The 15,756-nt window shown below is 43.5% G+C and overlaps 1 protein-coding gene across 1 annotated transcript; it reads left to right on the top strand.

The window, feature by feature from the left end:
- The first annotated feature begins 40 nt into the window (after nucleotides 1-40).
- On the top strand, nucleotides 41-15,242 carry LOC110490191 (lamina-associated polypeptide 2, isoforms beta/gamma). Its single transcript, XM_021563429.2, has 6 exons — nucleotides 41-656; nucleotides 9,329-9,446; nucleotides 9,824-9,967; nucleotides 10,204-10,313; nucleotides 13,834-13,937; nucleotides 14,149-15,242. Exons 1-6 carry the CDS (start codon nucleotides 429-431, stop codon nucleotides 14,510-14,512), a joined length of 1,068 nt encoding a protein of 355 aa, XP_021419104.1. The 5' UTR covers nucleotides 41-428; the 3' UTR covers nucleotides 14,513-15,242.
- Nucleotides 15,243-15,756: the final 514 nt, after the last annotated feature.

Genomic DNA, 15,756 nt, shown 5'->3' with positions numbered 1-15,756 from the left:
CGATGTTACCTCTCTTGTCCAATAGTGTCTGTTTTCACAGGGCAGTGGTTCACACACACAGATGGTTCCATTCTCACCGCGTTTGTTCCTTCAATGTTGGCAGAGGGCCGGTGTCCTAGCAAGCTAGCAGATATTGGTATAATAGCCCAAGACCACGTACTTTAAAGGGGAGGTCTGTATTGTGTTTAGAGCTTTCACTTCTTCATTCTACTGAGAAGAGTTTTTACAAAAGAGGCGCCACAACTAGTAAGCTAACGTGCTAAAATTGTTCCAGGAAGCTTGAAGTATCAAGTTTGTGTACACTGGTAGTTTCGCAGATTTAATCCAACAAGAGCCGCTACTTAGCCAGTTGGCTAACATAGCCCGCTAAATAACGTTACTTCATTTTGTTGTTACGGAGGCGGAGTTGCTTTTTCATAGCGAGCAACATGCCGGAATATCTGGAGGACCCATCGGTTCTCACCAAAGATAAACTCAAAAGCGAGCTTTTGGCCAACAATGTTTCTCTCCCGACCGGAGACCAGCGAAAGGACGTTTATGTGCAGCTGTATCTGAAAAACTTGACCGTGCAGAACAAGATCTCATCTACAGACGCCTTCTCCAGCGACGAGGAGTTTCCAGTCCCGGTAGTCTTAAACAAAAGTCGCTCGGGCAGGGTGAGTTGTTTTTAAGATTTTTCTTTCTCGCGGGCGAATATAATATTTGTAACAATGTTTCCAGTGTGAATGTTGCAAGTAAATGTCTGTAGGGAAGACGTCACTGTGTTGGAAAGTGTTTTAATCTCCCTTTAAAAAAATAACTATCGTTGTGATGTGGTCTTCTAGGTAATTACATTTTCTTTTTAAATGCATACAATTTATATCTCCCATCTTTTCAATTACAGCGAGTTCCATCTCGTTTTTAAATATAAAAACAAACACATGTTGGCTGTATTGTATTACAAATCAGCTGAAAGTTTCCCGCTTAAAATATCTGCCAGTGTCACTACTGAATGCTTCCTTATGGAAACCATCCTCGCCACTCAATTGTGTGTAAATACCCATACTATTTGAAAATGACAAGATATGTAAGTAAACATGGCCATACTAAGTCGAAATTTACTTATGTAAATCAAGGTTTCGAGATACTAACTCAATATCTTGACACTAACTCGAAATTGAGACAGTAGAACATAGGGCATTCAGAAAGGTCGGCGCAGGTGGCAGTATGATTTGATTACAGCTGTGAGATTTTCTGGTTAAGTAAGTCTCCAAGAGGTTTGAGCTCCAACATGCAAGGCAAGTGAAATAAAATAATGAAAATGGTCATTAAAAACAATGTGGGGGAGGTTGCTGACTAGTGGTGGGTATTCAGCAGCCTGATGGTCTGAGGGTATGCACTATTGGCCCATCTCTGTTTTTGTCATGATGCAGTCACTGCATCTGAGTGATTGATGCAGGGAGAACAGGGCGTGGCTTGTGTCACTGATGATCTTGTTGGCCTTCCTGCGACACCTGGTGTTGTAGGTGTCCTGTCGAGCAGGCAGTGTGTGTTCGGCTGCATGTATCACCCTCTGAATAGCCTTGCGGTCAGCGGCGGTGGAGTTCCCGTACCAGGGTGTGATGCAGCCCGACCGTATGCTTTCGATGGTGCTCCTGTAGAACACTGTGAGGGGCCCCGGGGGCAGGCCGAATTTCTTCAGCGTCCTGAGGTTGAAGAATCGCTGTTGTGCCCCCTTCACTACAGAGTCTGTGTGGTAAGACCATTTCAGCTTCTCTGAGATGTGTACGCCGAGAAATTTGAAGTTATTTACCATCTCCACTGCGGCCCCGTTGATGAGTATGTGAGCGTGTCCAGCCTGGTTCCTCCTTGAAGTCCACAATCGGCTCCTTTTGTTTTGCTAACATTGAGGGACAGGTTGTTTACCTGGCGCCACGCCATTCCAGTGCCTACCTCCTCCCTGTAAGCTGTCTTGTCGTTGTTGGTGATCAGGCCTTCTACTGACGCGTCTTGATGATGTAGTTGGAACTGTGAGGCCACGCAGTCGTGGGAATACAGGAGAGAGGACTGAGGATGCAGCCTTTTGGGGCCTCAGTGTCGAGGAGGTAATGTTGCTTACATTCATCACTTGGGGGCAGCCCGTCAGGAAGTCCAGGACCCAGGGCTATGTAATGAGATTATAGGGCACAGTCCGCGGGAAGCTAGAAGTTAAATAAAATGATATTTCAACTTACTGTTGCCGGTGGGCAGGACGGTTGTTCATTATGAAGGGTGGAATTTGAGACTAAAGACAACAGACCCATGTTTGGAAAGTCTGTTTTAATAATGTTATTTTAGAAATGTCTTATTCTCCCCATCATAATGACCAACCATCCTGCCCACTGGCACAGTAAGTAGAAATATAATTTTATTGAACTTCCTGCGGACTGATTTTGTGCAACCCAATACAATAGGAAGCAACGATGGTGTATGAAAATACACACGCTTTGCTAAAAGCAGCTAGTGTCATAAGGGGTGGAATCCATAGAAGGGATGGAACTGGACCGGAGAGGTTTTATGTTAGGGGAAAGCCTTGGTATGTAGAGAAGAGGAAAGGAACTTTAAGGAGTTTTGAGTGTGCTGGAAATGGCATTAAGGTATAGGTAACGGGATTGAAGGAAATCAAGGCTCCTGGTGTGGAGGATGGGGCTATTTTCCTATTGGGTTTGGTCTCTTTATTGAGGAAATACTTTCCCTGGAAGAGGAATGCGTGCACGGGCTATCCCTGAACAGATGTGTGGTTAACTGTGTGTGCGACAAGTGTGTAGGCTAGTACTTTCATTAGATTTAAATGCTATCGCAGCAGCGCTCTTCCTGATGTTTTCATATGGTCACCTGACTCCCAATCATGCCTGTCTGTGTGATTTTATAGCTTACCATGAAGCATTTGAGGCAAACATCCACTGGCACACTCAGAACATTAAACACACATTTTCACTCATAGCAGCTATCAAAATAAACCCTTTGGGATAAAAAAAAAAGAAAAAAAAAAGAGAAGTACTGTTTTTCCCTCCTACAGTTTAGTTCAACTGAGGTTGAATGGTTTGTCATTGGGAGTTGAGTTTTCTGCTTGCAGCGGTCATCATGAGGACCACAGATATGAAAACTATCATGTCTGACATAACCATCCATAAAGGTGGTTAACCATATGGACATCATCATAATTCACAACCTAGCAATTTGTTATAGTTTACCCCCAAAAGCCACATAAAATGGTCGGTTTCAGTATTACATCACCAAGCTGATTTCTGTGAGTAGAAACAACCACTTAGTCATAAAGAGCATTTTGGACATCTAGGCGATCATGCGACTGAACTATATTAATCCATATTGTTCTGCAATACATTGATGCAATCTGTATTCCATGTAATTTAAACCTCTAGTCTACAAACCTTCTGCAAGTAGCCTAACGCATAACTTAAAGCACAGGGAGGGTCTGGGCCTTGGGGCTAGCCATGCGCTCAGTGCCTTGATTTCACTTTTAAAGTGTGTGGTCAGAGAGCGGATGAAAAGTGAGGGAACAAATGGGAAGTCTCTAACTGTTTTCTTATTTCTTCCCCCTCCTTATTTCTTCCTTGGAATGCTGTGATTATGAAATGTGCTCTGCTGGGCTGAGATCCAGCTCAAACTTTACTGAGGCCCGCAGTAAGGAGTCTAATATAGGCTAGTGGGAGACTGATAGCTGCTAAATCCCCCTCTCCGTCGGTCTGTTTGAGGTTCTTTACCTCTCTCGCCTTACTACTCCCACCCCATCAAATGTTCCATGGATAAGAGAACCATGGCAGAGTTCCAATGGAATGTGACAAGAACCATAGAAGTAGTTATAGAATTTCCTAATTCCTGTCACTTTTTTTTGCTTGCATCATTGTAAGTCAGTCAGGCAGAGTATTCCCAACTCTTACACGTTAAACTGACCATGGCAGAGATGGTAAGGAATTGGATTTGTTATCGGCTGGGGAGTATGCCGAAACAAATTAGGCCGGAGTGCTTTATATAATTAATTGTCTTACTGTCAGTACCGGTTTTAGCATCGAGCTGAATCCAAAGCTCATCGAATAGTGCTATATTATATTATTATATTTATTTATCTGTTATTTTACCAGATAAGTTGACGTGTTCTCACACGTTCTCATTTGCAGCAACGACCTGGGGAATAGTTACAGGGGAGAGGAGGGGGATTATTAGGTAACCGTGATGTTGTTCGAGGGCCAGATTTCCCAATCTGGCCCAATTTAGCCAGGACACCGGGGTTAACACCCCTACGATAAGTGCCATGGGGTCTTTAATGACCTCTGAGAGTCAGGACACCCGTTTAACATCCCATCCGAAAGACGGCACCCTACACAGGGCAGTGTCCCCAATCACTGCCCGGGGCATTGGGATTTTTTTTTTTTTAGACCAGAGGAAAGAGTGCCTCCTGCTGGCCCTCCAACACCACTTCCAGCAGCATCTGGTCTCCCATCCAGGGACTGACCAGGACCAACCCTGATTAGCTTCATAAGCAAACCAGCAGTGGTATGCAGGGTGGTTTGCTTCAAACAAAAAGATTCTAGACTGAAGAGCAAACAGAGTAGCTGCGTGGCCGGGGTCTCTGGACTTCCTGATAGCTAAACATCCGTACCTTTATGCACAAGGCACAACAGGCTACTCTGGCAAATGTCAATGATGTGCGGTGTTGCATGATCACTGCGAAGCTAAATAATAGTTATGTTATTTTATGGTTAAAACACAGATTGTTTTCCCCCAATGCAATGTGTAGACACGGCTAGGCTACATGTTATGTTGTCATGTAGGTTAAATGCAATTGGTTTACCCTACATTTGTCTGCGTCCTGCATATGTTTGCTTCTGCAATATCACTGTTTCTTCACCTTTGTGCAAATAGCCTACAGATGTGTCTGTGTTACTGTCCTGCGCTCACTGGCGTTGGAAACTGAGGGCCCAGAATATTTTATACAATGTTTCAAGCTTCGGGATGGAAGTTAGTTGATGTTTCAAGTTTGATGCAGACAGGCAATGTGTAGCCAATGTGATTTATAGGATATTTTATTATCAGGATTTTTTTTTTTTTTACCTGCAGGCTGCAATGCTTTTATTTGTTGGCTTTTTGTCTATAATTAGCAATGGCAATAGAAGTTCCTTTTTACATTTGTACAATTTTAGATTTGGATAGAATTTTATTTAACCACATGACAAATCATTTTGAAGATGTTATTATAAATTAAATTAATCTGTTTCACAAATATTTGCATATGAAAACAATAACTGGCACACAGATTGGGAGAAATGGTAAGATATATTGGCATTCCACATGACAGGTTGCCGACTCTTTGTGTAGTCTATTACCAGCAACTTCAGGAGAGTAACTGCAGAATCAGCGAAAGCCAGCAGGAAGAGAATAGTTGGGTCAGGTTATCTAGAACTCTGCCACCCTCTTGAGGCATATGTCTTATCTCATCCAACCGTGAGCTTAAAACATCAGACAAACTCAATGCATGGAGTTGATTTTATTGAAACACTGGGGTGTGTATAGAAAAATACACGTTTAAAAATGTCGACCAATCAATTGGTCGAAAGAGCACTTTCGGTCGACCAAGATTTTGTTTTTGTCGGGGACAACCCTTACATACGTGTGTGTGTGTGTGTGTGTGTACACACAGTATATATGACATATTTGTTCAAATAGACGCAGGGCTTCTATTCTAGCTGTTAAGAAATATGAATCAGAGTAACAAATGCACAGAAAGTGATAGTTGTTTAGCTCTGCTGTATTGGTGTCCTGGGGGCGGGACGGAGCGGTTCGATACGGTTGCACAGCCTAGACCAGGGGGGAAAATACCCTTTGGCTGTGAACAACTACAATCATCAACCTCTGTGGAGGAAGAACTAATACTAGGTGACTGCCGGTATGCCGCTATACCTTGTCTGACGACTCAAACTGAATTCTTCCACTGCTGTATACTTCAGTCTGAGACTGCCATCATAGAAGTTGTTTGTGATGACATCAAAATGAGTTGTTATACAAAACAAAGTCATCAGCGATCGGATTATCTCTAACTAATCAGAGTATCAAATCCAATTACACATTTTCAAACCGCCGCTTGGTAGTGTGTTCTGGGTCTGGCCCAACCCATCAGTTTCTGGGACTGAACAGAATGGCTAGAATGTTTTTCCATTCTAGAAAAATACTTGTCAGCAGAGTGGATACATTCTCTGCAGCCTGGTTGAAGGGGATTGAACCTGAGCCCTATACTACGAATCAGGTTTGAGGAGTTAACTTTGGTCAACTGGTTCCATGAAAGTGGCTCACCTTTTTAGCCAGGTACATTTCTACTCCAACAAATCCTTCCAAACTAACCTGCTCCAGGGCAGGCTAACTCCATTTATCATTAATGAAATGTCTGAGCCACGAGGTTGAGGACCAATGAAATTCGATACCTTTCCTCTAGCAAAGTTTGTCATCAGACGACACCATTCTGTATACTTCCGGCCCTTCTTTGGACACTGTGTTAACAACCCTCCAGGCAAGCTTCAATGCCATACAACTCTCCTTCCGTGGCCTCCAATTGCTCTTAAATACAAGTAAAACTAAATGCATGCTCTTCAACCGATCGCTACCTGCACCTACCCGCCTGTCCAACATCACTACTCTGGACGGCTCTGACTTAGAATACGTGGACAACTACAAATACTTAGGTGTCTGGTTAGACTGTAAACTCTCCTTCCAGACCCATATCAAACATCTCCAATCCAAAGTTAAATCTAGAATTGGCTTCCTATTTCGCAACAAAGCATCCTTCACTCATGCTGCCAAACATACCCTTGTAAAACTGACCATCCTACCAATCCTCGACTTTGGCGATGTAATTTACAAAATAGCCTCCAATACCCTACTCAATAAATTGGATGCAGTCTATCACAGTGCCATCTGTTTTGTCACCAAAGCCCCATATACTACCCACCATTGCGACCTGTACGCTCTCGTTGGCTGGCCCTCGCTTCATACTCGTCGCCAAACCCACTGGCTCCATGTCATCTACAAGACCCTGCTAGGTAAAGTCCCCCCTTATCTCAGCTCGCTGGTCACCATAGCATCTCCCACCTGTAGCACACGCTCCAGCAGGTATATCTCTCTAGTCACCCCCAAAACCAATTCTTTCTTTGGCCGCCTCTCTTTCCAGTTCTCTGCTGCCAATGACTGGAACGAACTACAAAAATCTCTGAAACTGGAAACACTTATCTCCCTCACTAGCTTTAAGCACCAACTGTCAGAGCAGCTCACAGATTACTGCACCTGTACATAGCCCACCTATAATTTAGCCCTATCAACTACCTCTTTCCCAACTGTATTTTATTTATTTATTTATTTTGCTCCTTTGCACCCCATTATTTTTATTTCTACTTTGCACATTCTTCCATTGCAAAACTACCATTCCAGTGTTTTACTTGCTATATTGTATTTACCTTGCCACCAAGGCCTTTTTTGCCTTTACCTCCCTTCTCACCTCATTTGCTCACATTGTATATAGACTTGTTTATACTTTATTATTGACTGTATGTTTGTTTTACTCCATGTGTAACTCTGTTGTTGTATCTGTCGAACTGCTTTGCTTTATCTTGGCCAGGTCGCAATTGTAAATGAGAACTTGTTCTCAACTTGCCTACCTGGTTAAATAAAGGTAAAATAAAAAAATAAATTAAAAAAAAATCATCCCCTTCATTTGAGGAAGAGGACTAATTAAATATTTTATGAATTATACTGAACAGAAATATTAATGCAACATGCTCAAATTTCAAAGGTTTTTACTGAGTTACAGTTCATATAAGGAAATCAGTCAATTTAAATCAATTTCATATGACTGGGCAGAAATACAGCCATGGGTTTTTACAGCCAGTCAGAGTTAGTTTTCCCCCCACAAAAGAGCTTTAGTACAGAGAGAGATACTCCTCAGCAACCCCCCCACCCCCCTCAGACAATCCCGCAGGGGAAGAAGCCGCATGTGGAGGTCCTAAGCTGGCGGGGTTAAATGTGGTCTGCGGTTGTGAGGCCTGTTGGACGTACTGAAACGATGTTGGAGGCAGCTTATGGTAGAGAAATGAACATTTAATGCTCTGGCAACGGCGCTTGTGGACATTCCTGCAGTCAGCATGCCAATTGCACGCGCCCTCAACTTGAGACATCTGTGAAATTGTGCCGTTTTGTCACACAGCACATTTTAAAGTGGTATTTTATTGTCCCCAGCACAAGGTGCACATGTGTAATGATCATGCTGTTCAACTTCTAATCTTGGCAAATGAGACATGCTTACTAACAGGGATGTGGACAAATTTCTGCACAAAATGAAAGAAGCTTTTTTTGCATATGGAACATTCTGGCATTTTTTTTCAGCTCATGACACATGGGACCAACACTTTACATGTTGCGTTGTATATTTTTGTTCAGTGTAAAAGAGACAAATTATACAATAAAAAAAAAAAATTATGACAGTATTTGCTTTCCAAACTGTTTTTCGCGCTATTATATTCTGACTTTTGCGAAAGGCAAACTGCCAGCCGCAACCAACCATAGATGGCAGTTCCCATTCAAGACTGGCAGCCATTGCTAGTGTATCCATGAGTTTAACAGTCAACACCCTTCTATGTCTATGCCCACAACGCAACAAGCTGTTCCATAGATGGAAGGACAAAGGTGCTTGTGCATTGATTGATAAGCACACCAAAGATGGCATTAACAATAAGTAATAAAAAATGCTTCGTAGTATACCGCTCTGTTTGCTCTCTGGTTGTTTGTTTAGTGTTGATCAGTAATGATGGTTTAGGTCAGGAGAGGGCGTTAAACTAGCTCTGCTGATAATTAGTGTGTGATTAGAAACCTTTTTAAGGCGTTTAACATCTGTGGTGTTTGCTGGCTGAAGCAGCCCAAGGAGCTGGGTAAAGAAAACACTCATCTAAAGATCAGTCAACTCTCTCTCTCTCTCTCTCTCTCTCTCTCTCACACACACTCACACACTGCAGAGTTACAGAGAGGTTTTTTGGACATTTCAGTTTGTGGATTTCAAATGTTAAACCCTGTGATGTTCAGTAGCACAAAATGGATTTCTTTGCTTTGCTTCTTTGGATTTGTGTTTTGGCGAGCTCCAGCACAAATTGAATCCAACCTTTTTTAATTTGAAGTACATTTAAAAACAACTCAAAGAAATATGATTTACTAGAATGGGCGTTCCAATTCAAGTCATCCTTCTGTGATGGGTGGTAGGCCTGAACACTTTTCATGTTGTTTCAGTCTGACCTCTGTGGTCCTTCTTTCACAGAAAGCCACGAGGAAAACAGACAAGCCTCGGCTTGAGGACCTGGATGTGACTGAGCTGACCAGTGAGGGCCTGAAGGACGAGCTGCTCAAATATGGAGTCAACGCAGGACCCATCGTGGGTGAGTCAGTCAGTCTGCTAGTACATTTGCCAGGGGCATTGTTTTTAGAAAACATTGGGTTCATTCTGTGTTACCGAGTCTATAATTGCCTGTTGGTTATATGGTAGGTGGAATATGTATTTAATTGTGATGGGCTCTTGAATCCCGACCATGTAAATAAAACTACTACTTTGGTCCAGACATAGAATGCCTTCTATGTATTGAATTTATTTTAATAACGGCCATTATTGTTGCGGTCTTCATTTGCTTATCAATAAAGTTGTGTTGAATTCATTTGAATAATGTCTGAACTTTTGGCAGCCTCCACCCATAGACCGTATGAGAAGAGGGATTCATGAAGTTCCATTGATTTTTATTTGAATGTCTTGTCATGGCAGCGTCAACCCGTAAGCTGTATGAGAGAAGGCTCCAGAAGCTGTTGGACCATGGTCCTCCTGAGGCCGTTGCTCTACCGGTGGTCATCACTCAGGTAGACCGCAACGGCAACTCTGACTCATACCACTACAGCGACAAGGAGGAAGGTAAGAAACGTAACACTTAGTCATCCTCTTAGACCAGGTTATTACAGATTCAAATCGGATTCATCTTGGCAGTTGACACATTAGATTACACATTCGATATTTGTTTTATGAGATGCCTACTTTCATACCAAATTGGCCCTCTGGGATGATACAAATCATGCAATTTGATGTGTTGGTTAATAGACTGACTGACAGCATGACATTGATGGAAATTGTGTGGTGTGTATGTGTTTTAGAGATGACTACAGTCCCAGAACCAGAGCCAGTCCCCGTGGTGGAGAGACCTGTCAGAAGCAGAGGGAAGACCCCAGTCACCACCAGGACCCGCAGCAGCCAGCACAACCGAGTGAGTCCCTCTTTTTATTTAGTCTTTATTTAATCAGTGGACAAAAGCACATCCTCACCCTAGGCCAGCCTCATGGTGTTTATTCCTTCAAAGCTCGCCATACAGACTTGTTGAAATATGAGTTAAATAGCATGCATATCTCAAGTTGTGATTAGTAGTCAGAGGGAACTACTTGGGGGGAATTACGTGTGTGTGGAAAACAAAGCACCAAATGTCTGTCTGTCTGGACCCTCTGTGTGTCTGTCTGAAGGACCCTCTGTGTGTCTGTCTGAAGGACCCTCTGTGTGTCTGTCTGAAGGACCCTCTGTGTGTCTGTCTGAAGGACCCTCTGTGTGTCTGTCTGAAGGACCCTCTGTGTGTCTGTCTGAAGGACCCTCTGTGTGTCTGTCTGAAGGACCCTCTGTGTGTCTGTCTGAAGGACCCTCTGTGTGTCTGTCTGAAGGACCCTCTGTGTGTCTGTCTGAAGGACCCTCTGTGTGTCTGTCTGAAGGACCCTCTGTGTGTCTGTCTGAAGGACCCTCTGTGTGTCTGTCTGAAGGACCCTCTGTGTGTCTGTCTGAAGGACCCTCTGTGTGTCTGTCTGAAGGACCCTCTGTGTGTCTGTCTGAAGGACCCTCTGTGTGTCTGTCTGAAGGACCCTCTGTGTGTCTGTCTGTCTGGACCCTCTGTGTGTCTGTCTGTCTGGACCCTCTGTGTGTCTGTCTGAAGGACCCTCTGTGTGTCTGTCTGAAGGACCCTCTGTGTGTCTGTCTGAAGGACCCTCTGTGTGTCTGTCTGAAGGACCCTCTGTGTGTCTGTCTGGACCCTCTGTGTGTCTGAAGGACCCTCTGTGTGTCTGAAGGACCCTCTGTGTGTCTGAAGGACCCTCTGTGTGTCTGTCTGAAGGACCCTCTGTGTGTCTGTCTGCTGGTAGTTTGTGCAGCAGGTTTTAATTTCAGGACCGGCCAATTGACTTGGATTAGCTTGTTTTCTCTTTGCCACTGGGTGCCTCTAGTCCACTAATTTCTGTCTCTTTGACTCTCTCTCTCCCTCTTTCATTCTTTCCTTGCAAGAACATACTCATTATTTTCCCAACTCCTATACAAAACCTATTGTTTGAGTGTTTTAAAAAATATTTTTACGCCCTTTTACTTTTCTCCTCCTTTTTTCCTGATACTTTGGGAGGTGTTGGTGCCATCTGGTGTCGGAATCCTGAACCTACCAGATGGTAAACTACTCAACTGAAGCTGTCTGTATCATGTGGATATTATAACCACATTAAAGAGTTTGAGATTTTGGAAATTAAGCCCTGTATCTACTACCCCGAGGTAGCTGTTCCTGTGCATTTCCAGTCATGAGCTAACAAGTTAGTTTTGTCTCGCACCTTTTAACTTCTTACATACTGGACATATAGACATCAGAATGATATCCCAGAGTTCATCGGAGTCTGGGGAAGTCGATGGGCTTCATTGGAAAAATATCAAACCATCCCTTTAAAGCATGTTTGTGGACTGCCAATTTTAGAATTGAGGCTAAACTGACAGGTTCACCGTTGAACTCATCTTTCTTCTGATTCCAGAGGACATAAAACAAGAGGTAAGATGGATATCGATTTTGAGACATGACAGAATATTTCTCACAAAAACAAGCATTTTCAATGCTTTTTACATTTAATTTAGCTTGGTTGATGCTAATTTAGCTTTTTGCGACTCTCAGAAACGTCTTTGCAGACTACCACCACAACATGCAAAATCCTCAAAAGTTCCTGTGAGAAAGTGGCACCACTCTGTCAACAGTTTATGAAATCCAAAAAAGACCCCACTGAACGATTCAGAACATGAAGAATCATATTTGTCTTGGTAAAATGTATTTTTATAAAATAAGGAAGTGAAAGATCATCACTAAACCGTGTTTTCACCCACTCAGAATGGGTTAACACCCTAGAGGAAGCCAAATGAGGTGTGGCAAGAGGCGGCAGAAACCAAAAAGGAAGAGAGGAAGTAGGGGGGGGGGGGGGGGGGGGGGGGGGCTGGTCGTAGAGGAACTCTGGAAGGTATGCTCACCACTCTTCTATAGTTCTAGCTAGTCTCTAGTCTCCGTATTAAACGGGATGAGCTACATGTCAATGTTTGGTTCCAATGGGCATACCTTTTGATGCCAGCCTGATTTGGTTAACTGAACATGGTTGGATGATTTGATCTACTTCAAACTGAGTTTGGATGGGTTTGGGAACAATGCCTACCTTGTGTAAACGGGTGAGTGCAGCACAAAGCAAAACATCTCGACTGTTTCAATTCAGTGGACAAGTTTGACCTCTGGTGTAAGGAGAACGTCCTGGAAGATTTCTCTCTGCCACCAAGACCAAAGACCTCTTCATCCACTTAAAAAATAAATGTTTGTGATTTTGTTGCTTGTGTAATGTTTGTATCAGTCTTGTGTGTGTTGTTTAGCTCATTCAAAAGCCACAGCTGTTCATTCCCCTCTGTGAAAAAATAAATCCATTCTCTTCTATTCTAGCTGTGCTGTGAGGAGGATGGTGGTCTTCCTCTCACTCTGACTGATTAAGCTCCCAGTCATGAGCCAACCTCTCTACTCAATACTTCTCTTTTTAGAGGTGTGGGACATCTCTCACCTGCTGTAGTACTTGGGACATCACTCTGTATTGGGTGTTTTGTCTGATTTTCAATCTTCACAATTTCCTCAGTGCTCTGATCACTGGCTATTCGTTTTGGTCTCGCTCTCTTGCTGTCAGTCTCTCCTGGGTCTGTATGTATATCAACCAACCTCTTCTATAACGAATAACAGTGTGTTACTTACCCTCTCCATATTAAAGGGGGTACCGCAGGAAGTCAGCCCGCTCCTAGTAGCCAAGCCTTCCTCACTACCTCATTTGTCTGAAAGTGACCCCTTTGCCTCCTTCACCGTCAGGTCTGTGAGCCACGTCTCACACACCCCCCCCATCTCCATCTCCATCTCAAGTCCTGAAGGAACAAATGGAATGCCTATCGTCTCTCTGCCAAGTTTGACACGCTGTCCAATCGCTTTACTCTGGTATACAGTCTTTGCACAATAGTTGTTCTCAAATAGAGTTCTGTTTTTCTCACAGTGGTTTGTTGTGGTGGCACCCGGGAATGGGAACTTTAAGGTTAATTTAAATGTGGTGGAGTGAAAGTGGTCTCACGTTTTTTTTCCTCACAGATGGTGTGATTGTAAACAAATGGGTGACAATTATGAATGGAGCTACTGTAGTGTGTGTGGCGCACAGCTGTCTGTCTGTACTAGTACAGCTGCTTAAATGCCAGCTGAAGTGAGGGGAGTGAAAGACTCCAGACTTGTGCGGTCACATGGGAAGAGGACTGCAACAGGGCCACCTAGTGGTTCTTAGGTGTACACACCCTCTCTAGCCTTTTACAAAAAATAATACCATATGTGAATGTGGCAGTGACTTTGTAACATGCCAATGGAACAATGTCTCATCCTCACCTTAATCGCTCCGTCAGCTTCAATGTCTAAAGAAAGTGTACTAAAATGTGTGTTGCAGGTGGAGAAGATAGCAGCTGGTGAGCAGACACCCAGCAGGGTGGATGAGAAGGATATCCTGAAGGAGATGTTCCCCTACGAGACCAACACTCCAACAGGAATCAAGTAAGACACACGCACATTATTCTATCAACATAAACAACTTCAATAAAACATTGCTATATCTGGCAGACTGCCACCCACAGTCTTGTCATTCCTGTAAAGCGGTGTCCTGTAACTAATTTGTTAAGAGCTTGATCGTAATACTTGCCTGATGGCAACTCATGTGTGAAATGTTACCATGAAACTCAACGTTCTACCTTTACTGTCCCTCTAGCGCCACCTGTCGACGGCCCATCCGAGGTGCAGCCGGCAGGCCCCTAAAGTCTGGTGACCTGTGGACAGATGAGACCCTCCTGCGCTCCGCCTCTAACTCTTCTTACACGGAGAGCCGCACCGCCACCGTCCACAGAGTCACCACCCTGCCCCCTTCTACCAGGCTGGTAACGTCAGTGGCGCCCCCTCTTGGCAAGGCCTTAGCACCACCCCGTGGCCTGCCTGTCTGGCTGAAGCTGCTGCTCCTCAGCGTTGTAGCTGGCTTCATATTCTTCGTCTACCAGACCATGGAGACCAACGCTATGGCCCCCTTCGGAGGGTCTTCAGATTCCATGCAGACCAGTGGCAGTGAGGTCCGCAAGTGAAGGCAGCATAATGTTGCTGCCACTATTTTCATTGTCATCGTCCCTCACTTCCTTGGCATTCTTGTATTTTTTTCCTTCCCGTGTTTCTGTCACTTATAATTGGTTAAATGGTCTGGTACGGTAGCCTAGTCTTTGTCAACACCTCCTGGAGACGACAATGTCCAATATGACCACCGCTTCTCATTCTGAAATGACAATACCGTCTTCTGTTTGTTTGTTTGTCTGTCCTTTCCCCATCTGAGCCTGTGAGGCTGAGAGAAAGCCAGTCGCACCACTCATCTCCAGATAACGTACCCACACCGAAACAGTGGCTTCCAAATTATGTGAACTTGCTTTGTGATCTATTTTTTGTTTTATGTCTCTGCATGGTGTAGTCGTATGGTTGCATTTGTGTGAGTCTGTGAGAGAGAATTACCTGTGTGCGTGTCTGTGTTTCACGCGGTTTGCTTTTGTAATGCTGTCGCTGTAATCGAATGCAGTTATTATGAAAAAAACAGGAAAAGACTGAAAGAATTTCAACAAATTGTAATCCTTTTTTTTCTTGATCGAACCATCTATACAGCGTACGTGTGTGAGACGGGGATTCTTAAAACTCATGCACACATATAGCTCTTATATGCCCCCGCCCCGTTTTTTTTAATCGAAATTGTCTGTTGCCAAATTAATAATGTATTCATTGTAATAAATAATGGAATATCTTCTCAATAAAACTGTACTATGTAGGGATAATTTGTCTTAGATTTTTATTTGACTTGAAACAACAAAGCACCGTTCAAAAAAAACAAGGACACTACAGCAAAGAGTAAAAACCAATATGAGCTGCGAGCAGCAATGAACGGAGTTCACAGCATGACAGAAAAAAAACAAGGACACTACAGCAAAGAGTAAAAACCAATATGAGCTGCGAGCAGCAATGAACGGAGTTCACAGCATGACAGAAAAAAAACAAGGACACTACAGCAAAGAGTAAAAACCAATATGAGCTGCGAGCAGCAATGAACGGAGTTCACAGCATGACAGAAAAAAAACAAGGACACTACAGCAAAGAGTAAAAACCAATATGAGCTGCGAGCAGCAATGAACGGAGTTCACAGCATGACAGAAAAAAAACAAGGACACTACAGCAAAGAGTAAAAACCAATATGAGCTGTGAGCAGCAATGAACGGAGTTCACAGCATGACAGAAAAAAAACAAGGACACTACAGCAAAGAGTAAAAACAAAACCAATATGAGCTGCGAGCAG

The sequence above is a fragment of the Oncorhynchus mykiss genome, chromosome 15 (genome assembly GCF_013265735.2).
Source record: "Oncorhynchus mykiss isolate Arlee chromosome 15, USDA_OmykA_1.1, whole genome shotgun sequence".
NCBI lineage: Eukaryota > Metazoa > Chordata > Actinopteri > Salmoniformes > Salmonidae > Oncorhynchus > Oncorhynchus mykiss.
This window is presented reverse-complemented; position numbering and strand designations above follow the sequence as displayed.